This window comes from Argiope bruennichi, chromosome 4 (assembly GCF_947563725.1).
Source record: "Argiope bruennichi chromosome 4, qqArgBrue1.1, whole genome shotgun sequence".
NCBI classification, from domain to species: domain Eukaryota; kingdom Metazoa; phylum Arthropoda; class Arachnida; order Araneae; family Araneidae; genus Argiope; species Argiope bruennichi.
This window is the reverse complement of record NC_079154.1, coordinates 77,017,449-77,041,859: the sequence shown is the minus strand read 5'-3', so window position 1 is coordinate 77,041,859 and position 24,411 is coordinate 77,017,449. Positions and strand designations below refer to the sequence as shown.

Below are 24,411 nucleotides of genomic sequence, written 5' to 3'. Positions count from 1 at the left end.
GCGTAATTGCATCAAATTGCGCAGATGAATAGCTCTACATCTACCTTTTTTTATTTTTCTTAAATGATTATTATGAGTCACTAGTAACAATTATGCGTTACTTTTCGTATTTTCAGCTGTACATTATTTTCTTTCATTTAAAATTGTTGCCATTTACCCAGCATTATTTGGATATTTTTTGTTGTTTTTTCATTTGTTTAGTCAGTATATTATCAAATAAGAAAAAAATAAAATATTGATGGAAATCTAAAATTTTATTATTTTTCCGTGTTTATGTCCACATATGCATGTCTAAATAATCCAGAACTAAGATAATTTAACAGCTTGTTAAAAAAACAATAACAACCAGGAATTCAACAAAAGTAACGTGGCAGAACTAGTTTTGGATATAAGAGCTACTGGATATTTTTTTATGCCAAAGAAGGTTAAAAAAAATCCATTGTGATAATAAGGAGCTTTAGTCAGAGAAACCATGACCTGTAAGTAATCGTGCCCAACAAATTTTCCTACAGAAATAAGAAACGACCGTAGCATTTTGACCTTGGAGAGTGTAACAACCGGTCGTCCAGCTCTTCTTTATTAAATGCGACCAGCTTTGAAGGTAAGAGGAATTGATCGATTATATTCTATTGAATTCGAAAAATAATCCGATTAAGGTAGAAGAACGAGAAAGAGAATACCTCAAGGACAGGGAAGATGTAAAATAAAGAAGATTTAAAATAAAGAAAAAAAAATTCCAGAACATTCATAAAATACTATTTTTCTCGCGACACTGAGTTTCTTGGAAATAATTCTTTTTAAATGAAACCATTGAAAAAGATGGCAGATCAAGGCCAAGATTGTTCTGTTTGTTTTAATTAACGGTTATCCGACACAGTACGGAACAAATCTGATGCTACTAAAAGCTCAAACAGAAAAATGTATTGTTAAATGCATTAAAAACTCACTGTCTTTGATTTAGTATATTATCAGTCAATGGATTTGATTTAGCCATTTTACTGCTTTAGCATAAAAAATTTTAATATTGGTTTAATTTCACAATAATAGTATGAAACGTTCTGATATCGTTATCAAGATAGAACACATGATTATTAAAATTGTAGTAAAGAAAACAAAAAAGGAATTTTCTTTTAAATTATACATAACAATTCCTCGAATTTTTTTACTTTCTCGTTGTTTCTTATGGCACTTGCCACGGACAAGCCCGCTGTTCAAAGACAGCCGATTTAAGCTTAAAGGGGAGCGCCTCTTATTTTTTATCGTAGATCCAACTTGGGTCAAGAGTCCGACTTGACTACTCACGCATCACTCATTCGCTTGCACAACCCCTTTTCACAGGAGGGCACATTCACACAACTCACAGATAGAACAACCATGCCCATACCGGGACTCGAACCCGGGACACCCAGATCAAGGGGAAAATGCGCTACCTCTATGCCATGACGCCGGCTTACTTTCTCGTACTCGAAGTATAAAAAAAGTATTGCAATCGCCAAAAAATTCGAATTCCAAATTTTGGCGATCTTCAAGTTTTAGTTTTGAAAGTCATCCAGTCATTAGTTTGATTATTCCGGAGTTTAAAAAAACACATTTTTGGAAAATGTCCCTCTGTCCGTGACAAAGATAATACAAAAACGCTTTGAGATATAAGAATGAAATTTGGTAACGATATTTGCATCAAATTAGTAGATCTCCGACAAATTCGGAGCAAGAGGAAGTCTACCTGTCTGACTGTCCAAATATACGTTAACACGGCAGCTACAAAACGAAGAGAGCTCGATAGATAACATTCGGTGCACAGATTTAGCAATCACTGTTTAGACACTTATCAAATTTTGAGCCAAATCTAACAAGAGATCGACCGTCTGTCGGTCTGTACTTTCAAAAACATTTATCGCGATAACTTAAAAACGCAAGGATTTATGTATATCAAATCAGTTATGGGATTTTCTTATTACAAGTTTAATTTTGTATCAAATTTTTGTTTCAATTAGTGGGGAAAATGCGCCTAAACACTAAGTCGATTTTCGGATAATATTAACCTCATGCTAGGGATTACTCGCCAAAAAAACTCTTTGAGGATCACGCGATAGATTCAGTATAAGTGCTAGATTCACGCCAAAGGTTAATATTTTACAATGACATGCAAGGTATTCTCTGAGATAATATCTTTATTAGAGCTTTATTATCTTTATTTTAACCATTCCCGCTGATTTAAATATCAGTTCTATGCAGTATTGAATTTTCGATTAGGCAAACTATGTAACCGCCTAAGGTCACAGGAAATGTATTAAAAAATTATTTTCCTAATTTCTAAATAGATAGATTTAAAAAAATGAATTCTATGAATAATGAAATATTTAAATGATATTAAATTTTAATATATTATTATTAATAAAACAGGTCGATGAAAAAAACTTTATTTTCCTGGTTTCTAAATAAACAGATATATAAAAAATGCAAAACTTATGAAACTAATTATTAGCATTTTATCAAATATAATTATACATGCTCGTATATGTTTCATTGCTTTAATTTACTTTAAACAAAGCCAAACATCTGCTTCAATAAAGTTGTGAACAAATGTGAACTTCAGGAAGTTATGATGTATAATCTCTTCTGATAATAAAGATAAATGAATGTGCATATGACACTCATTCGGGTAATTGGTTTTAGAACTACTAAATTCTGCATACATGTACTTGAAAAGTAGAAACGTGTATTTCGAGTCGATTTTTTTAACATTTTTTTATTAGAATTTTGATTTATTAAAAATAAAGTGAAAATTTTGCTTCTTTCCGTGGTAACTCCCAAAAATATTACGGGTAAAGCAAGTATAAATCTATTAAAATAAAATGGCTTTAATGTATATCACTATTCGATGCCTTAAAATTTTTGTCGCAATTTGATGCTTAAAAATATTTTTAGAGAATCAGGAATATTAAGTTATGCAAAAGAGATTCCATTGAAAGTAAATATAATTAAGATTTCGAGAGAGCCGACCGATTGTGAAAGGCGACTAGTAGATGAATAAAAATGAATATACATTAACAAATAAAATTAAAAAAATATTTACCTAAAATAAATAATTATCGTGTTAAATGTGATTACTTGGTGAAAGCTTTTAAACTGTACTGTGCTAAATATGATGCATTTTATTTCAACCATTTTTCTGTAAATCATCAACACAATTCGGGAATCGACTTTCCTTAGGTTTTAATTAAAGGCTAGTTGATAAACACTGCACTAAAATCCTTTCATATATAAGGTTTTTAAATAGAACCTGCTTTTGTATAAAATATTATAATATTCAAAATCCTTCCCTCATCTAATATCTTAATTATTTTGTTGTCATTTTTTAGATTAAAATTAGAAAATTATCAACTGAACCAGACGATTAAAAACCACCGATAGCCCATTTTATACATATGTTGTTACTATTAAATTAATTACATTTTTTTTTCACAAACGCTGAAATATAAGAAATATTGTTTTCGTTTTAATTATGCATTTAAGCTTAGATTTAGTCATGCTTCAGTTATTAATTTAAGATCAATTAAAGCATTGTCAAAAGAAGTATTAAAATAAAAGAGAATTTTTTTTTAAAAAAAATAGCTGTTAAATAGTTCTGAATGTGAAAGTGACAAAAATTTTCTTAGTGTCTAATTAATCGAAAATTTCATTAATTTTTGGGAACAATGTGACAAATTTATATGAAATTGGAATAAGTACTAAGGAGTGTGGAACAAATATGCAAGTATAAATGCATAACCACAATTATTTTTATTTATATTAATAAAATTAATTAATCATATCCTAATTGTATAAAGGATAAAAATGAAATATCACTCTTTTCAATAAATATAATAATATTTTAGTTAATGATATAGGGAATTATAAAAAAACAATTTTAATAGCTCTATTTGACTTATATCTTATCGATAATAAACCTATATTGAAACTTCAAGCTAGCTTTTCGTTTGTCTTCGTCATTGAATAATTTAATTGCTTTAATCATTAAAAATTCCTGTTTCTTTACACCGAAATATTTAAACAACCAAATCTTAATCTTCTGTTTTAGGAAGAAATTAAATCCTACCTGACTGCCATCATGTCCCAAAATGATTCATTCTGGTCTTGTCCTGCACCCAGACTACCTCTGTTGGACGAGGACTGCAAACTACCAACATGCAAAAATAACGAGGACTGTCCTTCCAAAAACCAAAGTTGTTGCTTCAATGGTTGTATTTTCACTTGTGTCGAAAGTTTGACACCACCTCCAGGTAAATTTGCTGCAAGATAAATTTTAAATTAGTTGAAATTGGGCATTAAAATAGAAATAATTTGGCTGCTTGTGCTTATAACTATTTTTAAAATCTTACTTCCATATCATGATTCAATAGAATTGCGATCTAAATTTTGAAATTAATTGAATAAAGAAAGTGTATTTAGTCGTATGCATTTTTAGGGACATTTACTCGTTTATTAGCTAGAATTCAAAGAGGAAAAAGAAAGAAAGAAAGAAAAGAAAAGTCCTAGAGCGGTACCAGATAACTGCCAACATGAAGAATTTTCTTCTCTAGAGAAATGGAATTAGAAAAAATGCATTTACTGCAAAGCATAAAAAAGATGCCTAAATCATAAATACATTTTTGAGCATTTTTTAAGGTGGGACTCCTTAAAAGCTACACTAATTATGAATTATCTGATATATTTTAAAGAATTTTAAAATTCCCATTAAAATTCCAAAATAACTTTCACATATGATCGTTAAAGTATACAAAACTTAATGACCTATTTATTGAAATTTATTTTTTCCGATTCCACAAAATATCTGAATAAGAAAATGATTTTTTCCGATTCCACAAAATATCTGAATAAGAAAATGATAATTTTGGAATTAATATCATATCTCCTTTTTTTTGAGAAATGATATTAATTTTGAATATTAATTTAAAAATTTTGACTCAAATTCAAATGTACATATCCTGTAAAAAGGTATAATTGAATCTATTTTTGATCTAGAATAAGCATATATACTTAAGAAAAATTAAGGGAAGAAAATGAAATAATTTGCTGTGTAAAAAAGAAATTTCATGGAACACGAAGGTTTTAAATGATTTAACGATTAATTTCCGTTTGAATCTCAAGGATAATTTGTTTTACTGCAACAACTACAGTCATGTCAGCAAGGCAGTTTTACAGAATATTAAACGAAGAAGAATCAAGCTTATTTTTACTTCAAATGCCGTTCAGAATTCATACATCATTATTTGTTAAGCGTTTCTTAAAAATTTAATCCATATCGCAGCTGAAAATCATTGAAGTGCATTGAAAGAAGAAGAAGAAAAAAAATTCAACTTGTATATTCCATTATTATTTTATTCTATGCTGGATGCAAACCATCTATTAGTTAGAATCTCATATATTTCATTAATAAGCAAAATTATGTTACATTTTCCTCTGAACATTATCGAGATTATTATATGGGTGTTGCCATTTTATGTATTAAGTATTGCAATTTAACTTTAATTTGATTTATTGATATGAATCGTTTTATTAGATAAGAAGGTGGCATTTGTTAAATAACATTCCATCTTTTACTTAAATGTGCTTTTTTGTGTGTGTGCAACGACGTAATACGACTACTAACAACAAATGCAAATGCAAGGATTTCAACACTAAATTGGTCAGAATCATTTCACTTGCTTTATGTAAACATGCACTGATCCGATTGCAAAATTTCTTGGGGAGTTTTAAAATGAATAAGCAATAATCCAGTAGAGACATTTGATGCATTATTAATCGAATGTATATTTTTCCTTTCTAGTTATTGACTGGGACAACGAAGTTGAAGCTCCGCCACTTAGGCGGGAAGGTGAAGCAGGTAACCACTTTTTTTATCTTACGAAAATTTATTCAGTGGCGTAGCAGTGAGGAAGGGCAATGGTATCACTAGCTCGGGCATATACTTCTATGAAGTCTCACAGATTTTGGTAGATGTCATAGAAGCAAATCTTACCACTTTTTTGTCACTTTTTAAAATCATTGATGAAGGGTGCGGAAACATTATATCATGCTTCAACGTCATCTAAACCACTGAAGACGACTGGTGATGAAAAAATTATATTTAGTCACGGGCGTTTAATACGTTAATGTGTCAAAAAACACAGTGGTCTTCCTATAATCCGGTTTTTTGGTAATCCGGCCTCTCCAATAATGTGGTGTTTTCAGATTGGCATATGAGAAGTTGAAAAGGAAAGTAAATAATCTCAAATGAATGTTAGTGACTTTGGGGCGATATAAATAATAGAATATTTTCAGATTTAAAAAACTATTATATATCATCATACAATAGCTCACACATCATATATTATATTTTTTTGTGCAATAAACATGGGACAGTAATTAAAAATGCTATAGTTATTAAAATATATTTTATAAAATAAACATCTATTAATCCTGTTTTTCACTTGTGTGCAGTTTTCACTTAAGATTATTTGTACTGTTGTAAATTAATAAATGAACGTGCAAAAATAAATTCTTCTTTTATGATTGATTTGTAATTTCTATAAGTTAATATTCTATATATTGCTACTATTTAAATATCTTATTCTGTTTTTCATTCTCGTCTGTTTTCTCTTTCTTTTTTCCCTCAGTTTTCTTTTTGCTTTGTATTAGGCATCATAACAATTTTTCCTCGTTTTCCTCATATTTTGTTGCTTCATTTTATTCTCTCATTTTTTTGTACTCATATTTTGTTCTCCATAAGCCAAATCAAATGAAAATATATAATTTGGAATCTTCATAGTTTTTTTTATTTAACTAGCTTACGTCTGACTTACTTCTAAACAACTTAATAACACGAACAACACGGAAAATAGCCCAGTCTAATGAGCTTGCTTTTCTTAAGAATTTAGTGTGAACAAAAAAATAAAATAACCCCCTCAGATGTGTGATTTATCCATCTTCCATTTTCATGCCCGTGATACTTTAAAGTTTTTTAAGGCGGTGTAGTTGCAAGGAGTAGAGTAATGTTATGTCGTGTGTTGTTACCACTGAAAATATGATTCAAATACTTGAAGATATTGAATTCATAAATGGTAGTAGTGAATGTATATCTACTTTCTTCGTGGAATAGTTTGTCTCTTATTTGGGCATTTCACTATACATTAGACAGCAATAATAGGAAATAATCTGAAATTTACATAGGAAACTCTTAACGCAAATATATCGATTTATAACAGCTAATTTTAAATTCAGTAAGAATGATTTTTGTAGAAGAGTTCGAAAGTGAATATAAGTAGAAGAGTGATAATATTTCATGAAATATGTAACTTTATATTTCTGTGTTTTTATTTTTTCTTTATCCTATTGAGATGTAAAAAGGGTTACTCGATTACTGTGGATAACTTTTTAAAAATCACAACTATTTATGTTCTTGTTGAGAAATAGTTAACTGTCAAGAAATTTCAAATTTTTTAAGAATTTTTGTTAGTAAATTTAATAAATTTTTATTTAATGAGATAGTAATTTTAAGCATTTTAACGTGTTTCATCCTTATCAAAAAGTCTCTCAGTATCATTGATGAAAATACTTAATTATTCCTATTGAAACTACCATAAAAAATTATAGGATCCAAAATATAACAAAATTATCATCAAAAAGTATCGATAAAAAAAGCAATCGCACGTTTTTATTTATATTAAATGAATTCTCATGAATCAAACGTCCTTGTAGTTAATTTAATAATCGTTTTTGAATCAGATTACGAATTTATATATTGAAATAATAAATTCGATTTCTCATTGATTCTAGTTTTACGTTGTACCACATCTCCAAGGCCAGCACCTTCTGAACCATTGGGATGTCCCAAAGGATATGTTTGTAAAATCGAGGATTACGGGGATCCGTTAGAAAGGCGATATAATTCTGGCATCTGCGTTCCTGATTCCGGCGCTGTAGGAGAACCAGGTACTGCAAACTGAAACCTAAATGCCATTTAATGTACATATTTTATGATATACATAATGTAATATCTGTATCTTTTAAGGAATGTACATTTATTTGTGTTGGTTTTTGCCATTGTATTCTTCTATATGGTTTAAGCCAAATAGATGAATTTCTGTATGGATCATGGCATTGCATTTGTCTGTTCATCGTTTTTATCATATAATGGTACAAAATAGTATGGTTAGAAGCATATTTTAATGTTTGACGGGAACAAAAAAATTTTTAAATAAAAAAAGAACGTTTAATTTATGAGTTCAGATTGAATAGATTCATCTGTTAATGTATAACCGTAAGAAGGTTTTCTAATCTGTAGACTTCAAGCTCAAGTAGAATCGAGCAAAGCAATATTAGAATTTCAGAAATTTTACAATCTCGTCTTATTTCATATATTTCCGTATTTTTAAACAAAATAGCTAGCAAATCATTTCGATAAATTGCATTTTCCCCAAATCATTGAATAATTAGTGGTTTGAGCTACATTACTTTTAGATATCTTTATTTAGTATTCGATTTATTATTTTAATTCTGCAATTGTCAAACGTTTTTTACAAATAAAATAGCAGTTTCGAATGCAAAATGTCGAAAAAGATCTAACTAAAGTACAAAATGGAGGCTATATAATAAATTATGTAACTCTGAATATCTCATATGTAAAAACGGAAAATGAAAGGACAAAAATTTATTTGACAGGAAATGATTATTTTCCGAATAAAAACAAAACAAAAAAATCATTACCTAATTTTCTGTTCATTTCTTAAATATAAGTTAATTGCAGTTTTGCTTAATAAAAGCATAATTACTTAGCAACACATTATCTTTTCACTTTATTTATTGATTTAATTACATTTTATTTCCTTATTTAAAAAATGATGAAGATTCATAGATAAAATGTAATGAAATTTCATAGCTTTATCCCATTTGAAAGTGTTCCTGAACATAAACTCATCAGAAATTTCAATTTAGTTATTTCTAGATGAATCACATTAAATTATGTCAATAAACGATATCTTTTTGTCTTTCAGAAACCGAATCGTTGGATGGATCAGGCCTAAAAGAGAAAACCCGAAAGCAAACAGGTATTTTATCATTTTAGTTACTACAGATTAGCAACAGTTGAATTTGCATCATCTCATAAAGAAATTCTCATTTTTAGACTGTTTATGATTAAATATATATGAGAAATATATAATCGAAAAGCAGTAAGTTTTATTTTAGAACTAAGAAGAAAACCTGAATTGTGAATCATCGATAAAAATAAACAAAACAAATAAAAAAAATATTTGCATATTAGATATGTAAATAATTCTAATAAGAAATTTGGTTGATGAACTATCACACATAGAGTTTGAAATATTATTATTTAAATGAGGGAAGTTATGATTGTGAAAGCTTTTTTTATTCTTTTCAAAAGCAAACTGTTAATGAAACATTTAAATATTAAAAAGGAAAAGAGGATGCTCTTCTATATTCACTGTCGAAAGTGTGTAATGAGAGGCTGTGCACAAAGATAATGCTAGTAGATAATTTATGCACCAAATTTTTCGCACAATATGGAAATAGTGTTTATTGTGGACTGTACTCTATAACAAGTGGGAGTGATTTTCCCAAAATTTTCTCGTATAATCTTTAAGAAAGATGTTATACTCTTCTGAGTAAGACCACGAATGTCTTGCACCTTCAAGATTAATCCTAGCTTGTGGTTAAAGCACAAGTGGCCATAAACGGATTTGTATTTTGGATGCCTTTTTACCCGAACAGATTTACATCAAAATTTGACCTGGAACTACAGTTTTAGTCACAAGATCACCTATCAAATTCCATTTATTTAAGTCACGGCAATTTTGAATTATTGCCTTTACATACATAATGAAACACTAATTGATAGAATATCAATCTTTTGGTTGGCAGTTTGATAAGAATCTACAAATTTGGTGTAAAGTTCATATACCAAATTTCATCCCTCTAGTTGAAAGCGTTTTTGAACTATTGTGTCCACAGACACATATAATTGCAAAAAATATGTTTTTCGAACTTAGAAAGATCTGAAATGATTAGATTCGTAAAAATCTCGAATTCGAAATTTTAGACGATTACAATTCTATCTTGTGTATACTAGAAAGGTAAAACTAAATATAGAAATGAGAATTTCTTTCTCGCTTTATGTACAAGAAAATAAAAAGCCATTACGAGTACATAGCCTTTCTATTGAACTGGTCCTGCTAGGTATGTCACGTCTGTGTTTATTCAAAGCCTTCTTCTGCCAGGAAATACATTAAATACGGTGCAATATACAAAATGAATTACAAAAGCAGGAGACTAAATTGAGAAATCTTATTTTTTATTTTTACTTATCTACTGTTGTTCGTGGGTAATCAAATAAAAGGGACCTGATCTGTCTTTTTTCCATTTATTATACGTAAAACAACTGCTGATGAAGACACCTAAAGCAGGGGTACACTAACAAAACGTGTACAGACATCACAAAAGCACACACACATAGAGCAGCAGTAGACACGTCTTTTTTTTTTTTTTTTTTTTTTTTTTTGTGCCGTAAAACAAAAGTACTCTGGCGGGAAACAGTTGTTGCCAGATCTAGTTTAAGTTCTTGCGCTGGCTCTGCAACAACTATTAAAAAATAAATTGTTGACAATTTTTAATTTTCTCCCTGTATTATGTCATTTCACTAGCCACCTGAAGTGACTAGAAAGTTCTATGGGAATATTGGAACTGTTTAATTTTAATTTAATCTCTTATATATGATTTCCCACAAAAATTATTTTTTAAGCATTACGTTGCGATAGATATAAAATAGCGTCGTTTTCATAATCTGACATCTATTTTGTTTATTGTGCACTCAAACCTTCCTAATGATATCTAGTTTAATGACATTATTTTCCATTAAAAGCTTAACCGTAGCCTATTTTCTAAATGCACATTGTCATTCTCGATGCGCCACTTTTTTAGTCCTTTCAAACTGCGGAGGTAAATTAAGCAGAATCATTTTTCCTTAGCTTTCATTAATGGAAGAAAATCGTATTATTAAATATTAGATGAAGCAACGAAAACAATTTGAATCTCACGATGACTACTGTTGAAAACTATTAAATTTTCTTTTATCAAATTATCAAAATTCAAGAAAAAATTATTCAGTAACGTAGTGCTATCATTAAAAAGAAAATCTTTTGAATTTGAAAACGATGTAAAAAGTCATTAAAACAATTTTTATATAATTTCTAAAATATGATACCTCTGCATTAAATGATTCGTCTGAGATACTGCCACCTTACGTACACTCATATTTACTTTCTATTTTATTTTCAGTAGAGAGAAAAAAAGTTCTTATTTATATTCTAAAATTTATTTCATTCACATAATTTTTCTTTTTTCCCTTCTTGGCTATCTTTACCGATTCATTTTTTATGTTATAAAAAATTGTCCCGTAAGATAAATATATCATTTTTGACAACTTTTCCGTTAAACATTTTTTTTTTCGTATTATAAATGTGACGCTTCATCTTTCAACTTCTAGCACATTTTCCATAGAAGCTTCTTTGTCAGATTCAACATTTTCGAAGAAGTTTTTTTTTTTTTTTTTTTTTTCCAAAAAGAATTTATTACATCAATACCAAGTAAGAAGGAAGAAAAAAAATTATCTGGTGATTTATCTTTCGATATTCATTTAATCCAAACATTGGTTATTACAGAGAATTTAAGCTCATCATCTTATTCTAGCAAAGGGCAAACAGTCAAATAGTTTGTTTATGTTTACATTTGGAAGCAATCCAATCTTGTTTATCGTTAAATAACGACAGAATCACCCACTGAAGTGAAGCCATGCGAGCTCGTTCAGTATTTATCTTCCAGAAAATTTTCAAACTTTTAAATAAAGAAATTAATTTTTGATCAACCAAAACTTAATATTTAGAAATAATATATGTGAATATTTTTTGCGAGTTCATAAGATATTACAAAGAATAATTTGCTCTAAAACTAAACTTCGTAAAATGAAAAAAGGAAGACAACTCCATTTTTAACAATACAATTAGAAATTCTAGTTTATATATATTTTGTTGAGCAGAAGGGTTTTGTATATTTTAGTGCTTGACAAAACTAAAGTAAAAGCAAGATAATTATATTTACTCTTTACGGTCATTCATAAATAAAATACCGGTGTTAATTTAAATACGGAGTTTAGTTTAGTTTAGTTATATTAATGATCTGTTTTAAAGGAACTTTACGGCTATTTCGAGACGGGCCTCGTAATTTTGAGCCGCGGTCAGATGACAAAAACGACAGCTGAGCTGGTACCCCTCTCCCCAAGCTTACACACCGCACCAGCTGGAATACGTCCCGACGGATTTAACGCGCGCCTGGCCCGCTTACATGACGGTTTTTCGATAGAAACGAGTCTCGAACCTGAAATCCTCCGGGTTCGAAACGGAGAGCTTACAACCAGGTCACCGCAGCCAGATGTATATTCGGAAGCCGAGCAGACGTATCTTCTCTGAATGGATTTTCTATTTGGTGTTTACTCGATATTTATAAATTTAGAATAGATACTACATATTAAATTTCATCTGTTATCTCAAAGCAGTTTTGTGTTATTATATTTTCGAATAGAAATAATACCAAAAATTTGTTTTTCGGATTTAAGAAGACGTGAAAATACATCAAAATCTCGAGTTCAAAGTTTTTGGTAATTACAACATTTTCTCCTCTTCTATACTTCATATAAAAAAAAGTAAAGAATGCATTAGGCTTGAGGAATGAAATTAGAATGCCAATTGTACATTTATTTTTGTACAATAATATTTAACGCGGGAAAATGCAAAATTCAAACTTAATTTTTAATTAATTAAAAATTGAAGATAAAACCTTTCCGAGGTGCACATTTACACTCTTCAAGGTATATGTGTGCAAAATTTGCTAGCTGTTGATAAAACGGTCTCACCTGTAATGCTCCAATAGACACACATATACAAGCACACACAGATAAACACACACGCACATATTCATCCCTATTATTAGTAGAGGCTTAAGGGATTAAATTAGAATGCCAATTGTACATTAATTTTTGTACAATAATATTTTCAGAAGTTAAATCTGGAAAATACAAAACTCAACATAATTTTTTATTAATTAAAATTCTAATTAAAAATGCAAGGCAAAACAAGGGACATATTCCCATTCTCCAAGGTACATGTGTGCAAAATTTTGTTAGCTGTTCGTAAAGCGGTTTCATCTGTAAAGTTTCAATACCCACACAGAGATAAGCACATTCATCCCTATTATTAGTAGAGATTACATTTAAGCAAATGCCTTTTAGACTGCGTAATAAACTAAGCGAACATATTGAAATAAATAGAAAAGTGAGCAAATTATACTTGAAAAAGTGTTTTTATTCCAATGTTTTATAATTTACAAAATTTGAATTTTTTATAAATTTATTTACTTGGCAGCAAATATTTTTTGCATCAATTTGCCTATAGCTATAGTTTTTAGACCAATATCCCTAGGCAGCTGCCTACTGTTCGTTTCAATATCTTGAGACGACCACTTTTTGACGATTTTATCTCAAGAAGCGGAAGGATGAGTACATTTCCGGAATTCTTCGTCATTCTTTGAACTTGATTTCTGTCCTATTAGATACTTTTTCGTTCAATTTTTTTTCACATGTATGTTTCACATGTATTTTATTAATTCAGTTCACGAGCAATACGAGTTTACTTTATTGTTAAATGTCAAAATCTCCTCCTTTCATCTTTCCTCTCAGGCCTATTTTGATGTATTAAACTCATCCTAACGCATGCGCAAAAGGTTTTAGAATTCTTTGGCAAACAATAGTCTGAAACCCGCAACTGTCCATAGGCATGCTAAGATAATCCATTATTTCTGTCGCATGCATTGGTTTCAGATAACTATAATAATTATCAAGAATTTAATAGGTAGTCGAAAATGATATTTTATTTTATAAGTTTATAATTTGATAATATGTCATTGTTGCTTTCCTTGTCATTAACTTTATGTGACTCAAAACGTGCTACTCTTAATTCTATTCTTGCTATTCTGCTTGAATTCTGTGTTGATGAAAAGTCTGAAGAAAAACAGTTGAACAACAATATTCTATCATAAAAAGTGTAAATTATTAATAGCAGTTCGTGGATCTTCAGAGATAAAAAAAAAATTAAAATTATCAAAAATGAATCAATTTTTAAAACAAACCGCTGTCCTACACTCGGAATAATTTCTTTTGAACTTACATCTTTCCAAGAATATTTTAACATATGCTCACTCAGTCATCTAGCCTCAAAGAGTTGATGTTTGTTATCTCACAGATTTATTTGACCACAGGAATTTTTATCGCTCTCTGTGACAGGAAACAAAATGCAGACATGTGATGACCTTGTAATATCGGTTCAAAAGAAAAGAAAATCCATCGCTCATTTCCATTCGCGGGGATTCTGACATATACGAAGCAGACAATGATCGAGTTTATTGACTTGTCGAACAAGCCTTTTTTGGACAACCCATTGACGGTCACTTTCGAAAGTTTCCGTTTATTTGTTGCTGTTGAAGGCGATTTCATGGAATGGAACGAATAAAATTGCATTGTTGAATGAGGAAGTGAGTTGGCGTGGAATATTTCGAATATTTGTTCCGATTATCGGATGAGTTTTTTCTTCCTTAACTTGTATATATGATATCTATATAAATATAAAATCTGATTAAACAAAAATAGTAATATTACATTTTGATAGTTTATAGCTAAAATGTACATTGAAAAAAAAGTACTTATCGACAGGAAATCAATTTTAAAAGTTTTGAAACTTGAATATTTTGTTAAATTCTTTCTTCCTGCATTGTTCGAATAAATTTAATGTAATCAAATGGTGTTTAAAATATTTTTATATGATCTGATGACTGGCATTATGTAAAAATTATCCACAATTCTACAAAATAAAGTTTGAATCAAAAAAAATTAAAAACTATTTTTTCCATAGCAAAAATTATATACAAAAATTTCTATCTTTTCTCTGTTTTAAAAAGGAACCTAATATTTTTATCACGTGCGTTTTTCTTTTTATTTGCTATAAATGTAATCTACCGCAAATAGATTCTTTTTATGCCTTTTCCATATAAAAAAGCATTTGAGATAGAGGAAAAAAGTACCAGATGGTCTTGGACAAATTTTTACTTTTGGAGTTATACTTTTTACAAGTTATATAGATAAATATCTATATAATTTATTTTTATGAATTAAAATTTTTCTCCTAATTTTTCAAAGAAATTATATACAAAACGAAATTAAAGAGTTTCTGTTGTTTGCGATCATACCAATAAGAAAAATGTCCGTTTTTTCCTCAAAAGTAGTCTTCTGGAAAACATAATAATAAAAAGAAAATTGAAAACCTATGCAAATGCATTTCAAACAACGTTTAGGAAAAATAAGTTCTTTCCACGTGTTTATTATTTTCAACAAACAGCTGGTTCGCATTTTTCAGGGGAAAAAACAAATGAAAGAAAAAAAAGCGCTGAATGCCATATTTCAACCGTTATTTAAAACAGTTTTTCCAAAAGCAATTATTTACTTTCAACAAAAGATTCATTTTTGTTTTCGAAAATAACCGAAAAGTTTACGATAACTCATGGTATCATTGGACTTGAATTAAATATTTTTTTTAAGTGTGGAAACTTTAGAATATGAATTCTGCTTTTAAATCAGGTTTTAAACTTGTATGTTAGCTTGAAGTTTTATGAGACATTGAAACGATTAGATGCTTAAAAACTGAATTTATAGTAACATATAAATATTTCCTTCTAAACAAATGATTCTATCATAACAAGTAAAAGTATTTCATGGCCCCAAAAATTTATATAAAAATTTATATGTTAATTTTTTCATGCTGTTTTTTTTGAATAAATGATTAGAATAAATTAATTAATTGTTACAAATAATGCTTTTAAAACTTAATGGTATAAAGTATTAAGGGTGTTATTTAAAATACTTTTAAATAGTTCTCAAATTATTATTTATTAACAATAAAATTTATATATTATGAAATAACTTTTCTTATTTCTTTGTGATTATTGAAACATTTATAGATATCTATTTATGCTATGTTTTCAATGTGTTGCAAAGTGGAGGAAAAAAATTACGAATTCCCTTTGATGTAAATGTTTTTACAAGTGAATTGAAGAATGCAATGCTAATTTGAATTCATTATTATGTGTAGGGGGGGATAGAATTTTCAGTTCAAAAATGTAAAAAAAAAAAAAAATGATTACTAAATTATTATTAAAGGATACAAAATTTTAAAAAAGCGACAAGATCTAAAAAATAAATTTATTTAATATTTAAAAAATAATAATTGTGAGAGTATTTTTAAAAAATGTGTAGGAACAGATATTAATACTTCAACAGTGTATAATTATATTATTTTTTTAACATCATATAATTATGAACTACAGTAAAAGTCAAGTAAGTGACAATTTTTAATAATTAGGTATTTCATTTAATATATTTTAAAGCATTCAATTATTACCATCTTTCTCCATGAAGTTCTATGAATCTTATACGGTCTATGGCATTGTTAATGCGTTTAACCCTATTTCAATTCCTAAATATTTTCTCAAATTTTGTTGATAGAGCAATTTAGTTTCAAAGATATATTGTTTTCCACTTGACACTAATGATTCACTAACACATGGCGTGTGAGTCAGTAGCTGAAACCACATGCGCAACGTTATGGCTTTAAATAAATACACGTGTCCTGTTTGCGTAGAAGATACGTTATGCAAGATTCACTGTTTATTTTCTCAGGCTGAAAACCTATTCTTAAGTACTATATTGCTCCATTTTCCTGTTCATAAAGTGTTCAGCGGGTTCTTTTTAGGATCCTAAAATAGATATCAGCGTGTGTTTTTTTTAGTATATTGCTTTCAATCATGAAGAAGATAAATGATATTAAGTGAATTATTATTAATATTTTTTACATTTATTTTTTCCTACAATGATTTTACTCAGTTTTCTAATATTGTCGTCATTAAACGATAAATAAATTAAAGCCTTAATGTGAAGTGGGGGTAATATCATGATTCATACCATATTATTCAAATCATATATATAATCATATGTAATTAAGTAATAGGAATTTGAATTGTCAATCAGGATATTTTTAATAATTTGCATGCGATAAAGAAAAGTAAATTTTAAATTCAGTTTATCATTTTATTTCTCAATATTTCTATGGCAGTGCTTTGCATTTGCTTATTTTTCATTTAATGAGATTATCATATCATATTTTTGATCTGAAATTACGATTAATTTATGGTCTCCAAAGTTGAATTATTTTGGAGAGATTTCTTGTCATATGCAATAATAACAATTTTTGATCTCAATATTAAAAGTTGTTCAATACCATTTTTAGTAGTCATTAAAAATAATGAGGTTTTGGCGAATTTTTGCCAAAACCTCGTTATCTTGACACAATTTTGGCGAATTGACAAAATTTTGATGTACTCCGTAAAAAAACAACAACCGTATATTAAATCTTATGCCTTACCTATTTTTAGCGTGTTTCGTCATTAATTCTATATCATAATCTTATTACATCAAGTTATATTATTTGATTGAATGTTATTGATAAATAATTATTCTAATTATTTTTTTAGCGTTAAAAACAATTTTCGATTACTAAGTTAATTTTCGAAGTCAATTCTCAAAGCTATGTTGTTCATTTGATAATAGAAAATGCTTTTACAATAAATGTTTACAAATTTTAAATAAATTATTTATTTTGAAAAGTAAACAAGTCTTCAGTTACGAAAGATCATATTGTACGAAACAAAAAGGAAGCAAGAAAAAAAAAAGGCGATGAGTTTTACATTGATTATTTGACAAGCAATAAACAATAGATATCATCGTTTTCTCTCTGCTCCTGAAAGTAAAAATGCCTTCAATACTTACCAGTGTTCTTTTCGAGAATATTTTTTCGTATGTAAATTTATTACCATAATATTTAAATTCTAGGATCAAGTATGTAAAAGATATTTCATATCTAATTTATATCCAAATTAAAACCAGCATATAATGTTGAAACAAGTCAGTTTTACATGCATGTATTCAAAATATTTATGTGTCTGCATCGTTAAAAATTGAAAAAACCCACTTACCGAATATCGCAATATATATTTGGTAACTGGTTTTACCTGTCTGATAAAAAAATTATAATGAAATAAAAAAAATTGAAATACGCACCCCCCCCCAAACAAATGTAGAAATGGAAAGGGGTTGTTAAAAATATATTAAGACACGAGTAGTAAATCGAATGGGATAGATGGCTAAGTGAAAAGTCTCCTTACCTATATATTTTACTGGAAATGATAGCATTGTCCTTGGAATTCCTCGTCATAGCGGTAAGCATTTGGAGCGGAAATGGTGCTTGAAGTTATCAAGATAACGTAAATTATGCCTGTTTTTTTTTTCAGTAATGCATTTGTAATAGCTAAAAGATAATAAGCGTCTTATTCATATCTTTAAGAAAATGCTATTCGATGGGCTAGTTTGTGCGTTGAATGAAATGAAGAATCAGTAAGGAATTTTCCACTTTTTATGTGGATTTTTTTATTCTTTTTCTGTTTTAAAATGGAATAACGCAATAAAAATATATTCAAACATCAGGTCTGTTAAATGGTGCTCTTAAAAATGGCCGTATCTTGAATACCAAAATAATGCTAAAAATACAAATAAAATTTATTATCTCTTGAAATAATGTCATGATTTTATTTTTAATCTCTCATTAATTTTTTTTCTTAACCTACGCAGTAACAAATTTGGGCCTTTGGTGGCAAAACACAACAAACAAAGCGTATCATGAGGATCCTCTTTTTGTAAATGTTCAATTTAGTTACATATTTCAACATATTTTTAACAATCAACATTTTATTGTTTATTTGAGTTAATTCGTTTAATTTTAGTAATTTTATAAAAATTTGTTGTTATTTATTTTAAAATTATTTATTTGAAATAAATTTCTTGCAACATTAACCACAATTATTAGTTAATGATTTACCTTTCTATTAAATATAAGTATTTAATTATTATTAGATATTATAAAGAAATAATGAATCTCAAACAAATAAAATATTAAAAATTATCATTTTACAATATCTTTCATGTGAAAAATAGAATACTGAATTAAAGAATTATTAATATATGTTTAAAAAGTAATTTTTAAATGTAATTTAATGGAGATTTAAATTACTCAATATACACATAAAATGTAGTTCTAATATTTTATGATTCATAAAAATTATATTTTTACAAATTTATATAATAACTTCGCTAAAAACATTTTTAATTAACTCGATTGCTGCACCCTTCAGTCGAACGGCGCTCTAGGCAGCTGACTAGACTACATAGTCGGAAATCCGCCGTTGAAACTACATTACTATTATTCCTGTATCGTTGTCAATTATTAACTTATTTTAACCTAACTATTTTATTGTTGTGAAATCAATGAAATTAATTTAGAGAGGATATAAATATTTTAAAAGAGAATTAATATAAAAACAGCAAATAGTACATACAATTAAAGTTATTGTTCTAAAATTTACTTAAAGTATTAAAAAAATTATTCGAATTCGAGAGAAAGATAGTGGAGAAATGGTTATTGATGGAAAGCTTCTTTTATGTGTATTAAAGTTGTGTAAAGATGATTTTTGTATAATTATATACTCTAAAATTAGCAAGGAAAACTTTTAAAATTTTGATTAATTTTTAATTAAAAACTCAATAAAATATAGTAAAAGGCCCTTTTTTACGAGCTCCTACTACCTAAGAAATATAACTACTTGCCAAATTTGGTAGCTCTGTTTCTACGTTCGTTTTGATCGTTTGAGATCAGATCGTTTTGAGCGATATTTTCATTATTTATGGCGTGTCATTCAGTTTACAGATTGTACGTCGGCCTATAAATTTTACATTTTTAAAATCAACTTCTTGACATTTTTCTTTTGACCTAAATTATCCGATACAGTCACGTTATCTTTATTTTCGCTGCTGTTTTTAGACCATTTCGAGTTGAAATTTGGAAAATTTAGCTCTTTTATTAATAACTAGTCATTTTTACCAGTTAATGAACAAAATTTATATTAACTGCGTTCGAAAGCACTTGAAATTTAAAAATATGAAAATTGAATGGTACAACTCCCTTTTATTCTGATGTTTTAAAAAAAACTTTGGAGAATATTTAAATTATTTTAATAATAATTTTTAAAATTAAAGAAATATGAATTTGATTTCATAATTCAGATATGTAAATTAGTTATTTTAACATTTTCAGAATTATTATTATTATTATTTATTTTTTTGCATCTTGAAATTTAAAAATAATTTGAGCATAAGAAAATTTATGATGCACTTTTAATATTAAATAGGGAAAAACTTTTTGGGTCGAAAAGATGAATTCTTTTTTTCAGAATTTTTATTATTAATATTATTATTATAAAAATAATATCCATTAAAAATTAGTTTTACTTTCTGTATCCCTATGAACAAACATAATTAACGTTCATTAAGAACAAAAATTGAAAACAAATTTTAGTTCTTAAATTATTTCCTTCAGATGCTACGATATATCGTTTGTTAAGTTTGTTTCAACTTTTTTAAATTTGAAAAATCGCTTAAAACGTTTGCAGATGGTATTCATAAATGTTATCACATGAAATCAATTGAAAAAATTATTCTTTCACAGAGGTGTACAATAAGTGTAACCCTGGCCTGATTTGACCCACAAATCGCAGCCAATGACTGCCAACGTTTCCTTATTGAGAGCGAAATGAGATAACTGTCCGTCCGCCCACGTGTTTAATCAACTTCCATTTCAGGTTCTTTTTCTATGCTATTGCGCTTTCCGAATAGAGATCTCAGTTTTGTATACTGCTGCCATCTATTGAGGAAAAGAAGAAATACAAAGATGCGAATTCATGCAGCTACACAATAGAAATTGCTCAAATTTGAAAGACAACGATTATTTTTTTTTGTATCTTTGAATTAATTCTATTATAATATTGAGACAACAATTTATGTATAATATTTTTATAATCACTGATTGAAACTGTTTTAGATTAGAATATTAAAATAGCAGTTGATCACGTTTAACTGCTGTATAGTTCATGGAAATAAAATTCTGAAAAATTAACATTGCTGCTACATTTTTGTTTCAAGGATTCCCTATTATTTTTAAACGACTTTTATATTTGTAAAATAATTTATTTTAAATCTAACATAATAATTATCGTAAATACAATAAATAGCTTTGCATCATTTACTTATTTCCTTTACAACAATTGCATACAAAAAAAAAAAAAACGTGGCAAAAAATTTATGCAGCTGGTTTATATATAATATGATTGAATAAATGATTGTAATTTTTAAAAAATTATTTTTGTATAAAGTTTATGAATTTGGAATTATCTTTCTGAGATTTCTAAATTATACCTTTTCCAAAGGAACTTATGGTAATTTTTAATTATGTATCTAATATTATTACCCCTAAGCTTTATATATTATCATTATGTATTTAAATATTTCTATAAGTAATTACAAAAAAAACACACACACAAAGGACCAATTTTCCAATACCAATTACTTGTTCGATTTCGTCTTTTTTCTTTTTTTTTTCTTTTTCCCTTCTGTTCACGCGAAAGCCTATGGCCCTTGGAGAAGTAATCATTTGTCGTCTGTTCCCACCCTATATCCATTTTCAAAAGGAAGCTCAGAACAACTACTTCATTGTACATTCACTATGGGAAGAATCCACTATGGAGTTCCCAACACGACCAGTGTATCAATTTCGGAAATTTACATTTCACTTGAAATTTAGCTTATGATATCCCGGTATTTTCTCAATGAACACCTTACACTATTCAACTATTACTTATGATGATCATCTTACCTAATGGTCACTTACACTATTACGGCCCCAAGCTTCATCAATTGGACCGATTTCGCTTATTTCGCTGAGTTCCCACTTTTTATTTATAACTGTTGGTTTATTGGAAAACTATTGGTTTATTCTTCATTTTATTTATAAATGTCAGATTTGCTAAAACAGTTTCACGAATAAAAAAAATTCCAAAAAGTTGATCATGGTTGTGGGAAAGGAGGAGCTTCAATCGTTTTCAAGACCTTGGGCATCGGGAGGTGTGGGCTCAATGAGCTCCAATTCTCTACTAGCTTTAGCTGTCTTGGGTATATCTACTAAGTTATACAATCCTGAGGTAATTCGATCATTCCGCCCAAAAATGTCCCCCCCCCGACCAAGATGAGACATCAGAGGCGGACTTGGGAAAGGATTCTTTAAATTTAATTTAAAATAGTACCTTCATTTGGTGTGGTAAAATATAGTACATCAAAATCTGATTGACATTTACTAAATTTGTGTTCTTGATAAGTGGACGAATAACTGATCGACGGTGGCTGCTTGTAAATATTACGTAAAATTCTGACCTTTATGAATTTTCTCATTTGAAGCCTAATTTATTATTTTAAATTCCTTTCTAGTCTATCTACCTGGTGGCTGCATTTTGAGTGAAAAACAGTACGAAGACATGAAAGAATTTATGACTCGCTCGTACGTTGATGATTGGTAAGTAAATAAGATATTATACTTTTATAATTTAGCGAAATACAAAACAGAACGCCGTCTCATACTCCTGTATTTGCGATAATTTCGGTCATGGCAAGGGAAGTATAGCGAACAGATTGATGTAGTGCACAAAATATTGTTACCGAAATTTTTCAAAAATCAAGGTATGTTCAGCTCAGATAATAATAAATAAAATAAAATATGCATTTTGAAAAAAAAATATTTCTTTTTTTTAATGAATTTTGCATTAGTTCCCAATTTTGATTTCAATATCTTGCGTCAAATTTTCTATACCAAGGTAATCTTGTCACTCATCCAAACATATGTTCATAATATGTGATTGAAACTATATCAATAATGGTAAATTGAGGAAAAAAATTCATTAAGTTGAGACTGTTCTCATTTATTTTTGCCCTATTACTTCTCCACGACCCACTCTTCGTTTCATACTTTTCTCCCTTTCTGCAAATGCACTCTTTCCTTGAAAATCGAAGATCAGTTGCCAGCTCGTCAGAGCCCCGCTATATTGACATCATTAAGTGCATAATTATATTGGAAAACAATGTAATGAAATCTGTCAATTTCAATTTTTTTCTTTTCATTTTATTTCTAGCTTGTGCATTGAAGGATCTATAGAATGTAAAGTGCAGCCATGAAAAATAGGAACCATTCATTCAGGAAAGTTTGATAAAGTACTGTGATAAGCATGTAGACCTCGCCATGAAGTTTCACAAATACAATGAACACACTGTGCTCAGTGAGCTCAGATCAGTGATAGAAATCTGTAATATTTCATGTCAGTCATCATAATTAAAATTGTTCGCTGGAGGATTAAAAGAGTAGTACATCACAGTATGAATTTCAGAATTCTGAAAAGAATGAGCAAATCATTTCCATTTTTATATCGATCATAAACTAAACACAGTTATGCATTTTTAAAACTGTAAATTCCTTATTTTATTTCTTCCATTACTGTTTATGATTTTCATGTGATGTTTTATATTGTTAGCAATGTTTTTTTCCTAATGCCAACATCATTAGAATGATCAAAATGATCACCATTAGAATGATGAAATGATTTCACAAATTTAAAACCTGTTATGAAAACATATTATGATTAAAGAATGATGATATATCGAAAAAATAATTCGATATAAGCATTTCAATGATTTCATTGATATCAAAACAACTCAATTTAAATTTATATCTCCTCTACCTTATAAAAATGTCTTTAATCCGAGTAGACAATTGTCTCCTAATTAGATAGTAAAGAAAATAGATCAATTAAGTAGTTAAAATCACTTATTTTTAAAGCATTATTCATTGTACAGTGCTTTTGACTCGAAAATTGTAGCATTTTTTCATCTATATTTGCAGATTAACAATAATACTAAATTTTACTCATATTGTGTTGTATTTAAGAGGTCAGTTATACCCATACTTTTATATATTCATTATACAGAATATAATATTACTTCAATGCTTTTTATTCAAATAAAGGATATTTTCAGTTATTTATGTACTGTTTTTAAAAAAATTATTATAATTATACAAAAATGTATTAATTAGGGAATACATAATTTATTACTAAATTGATTGACATTTTTGGACATTTTCTTTTATTCAATGTATATTTTGAGAACAAGTTGTAAATATATTTGTGTTTTTGAATCATCCAGCATTGTATTTTGTTTTGTTTTGTACAGCGAGAAGTTTCATTAATATGTGTCTTGAAAATAAAATTACT

General features: G+C 28.3%; 1 protein-coding gene across 1 annotated transcript in view; it reads left to right on the top strand.

The window, feature by feature from the left end:
* LOC129966876 (WAP four-disulfide core domain protein 1-like) overlaps window positions 1-24,155 on the top strand; it is a 65,217-nt gene extending 41,062 nt beyond the window's left edge. Inside the window, exons 2-7 of the mRNA XM_056081480.1 lie at window positions 4,082-4,283; window positions 5,831-5,887; window positions 7,819-7,974; window positions 9,036-9,089; window positions 22,580-22,664; window positions 23,278-24,155. Coding sequence (XP_055937455.1) covers window positions 4,082-4,283; window positions 5,831-5,887; window positions 7,819-7,974; window positions 9,036-9,089; window positions 22,580-22,664; window positions 23,278-23,320 — 597 coding nt within the window. The 3' untranslated portion in view covers window positions 23,321-24,155. The remainder of the gene's footprint in view (window positions 1-4,081; window positions 4,284-5,830; window positions 5,888-7,818; window positions 7,975-9,035; window positions 9,090-22,579; window positions 22,665-23,277) is intronic.
* The last annotated feature ends 256 nt before the right edge of the window (window positions 24,156-24,411 follow it).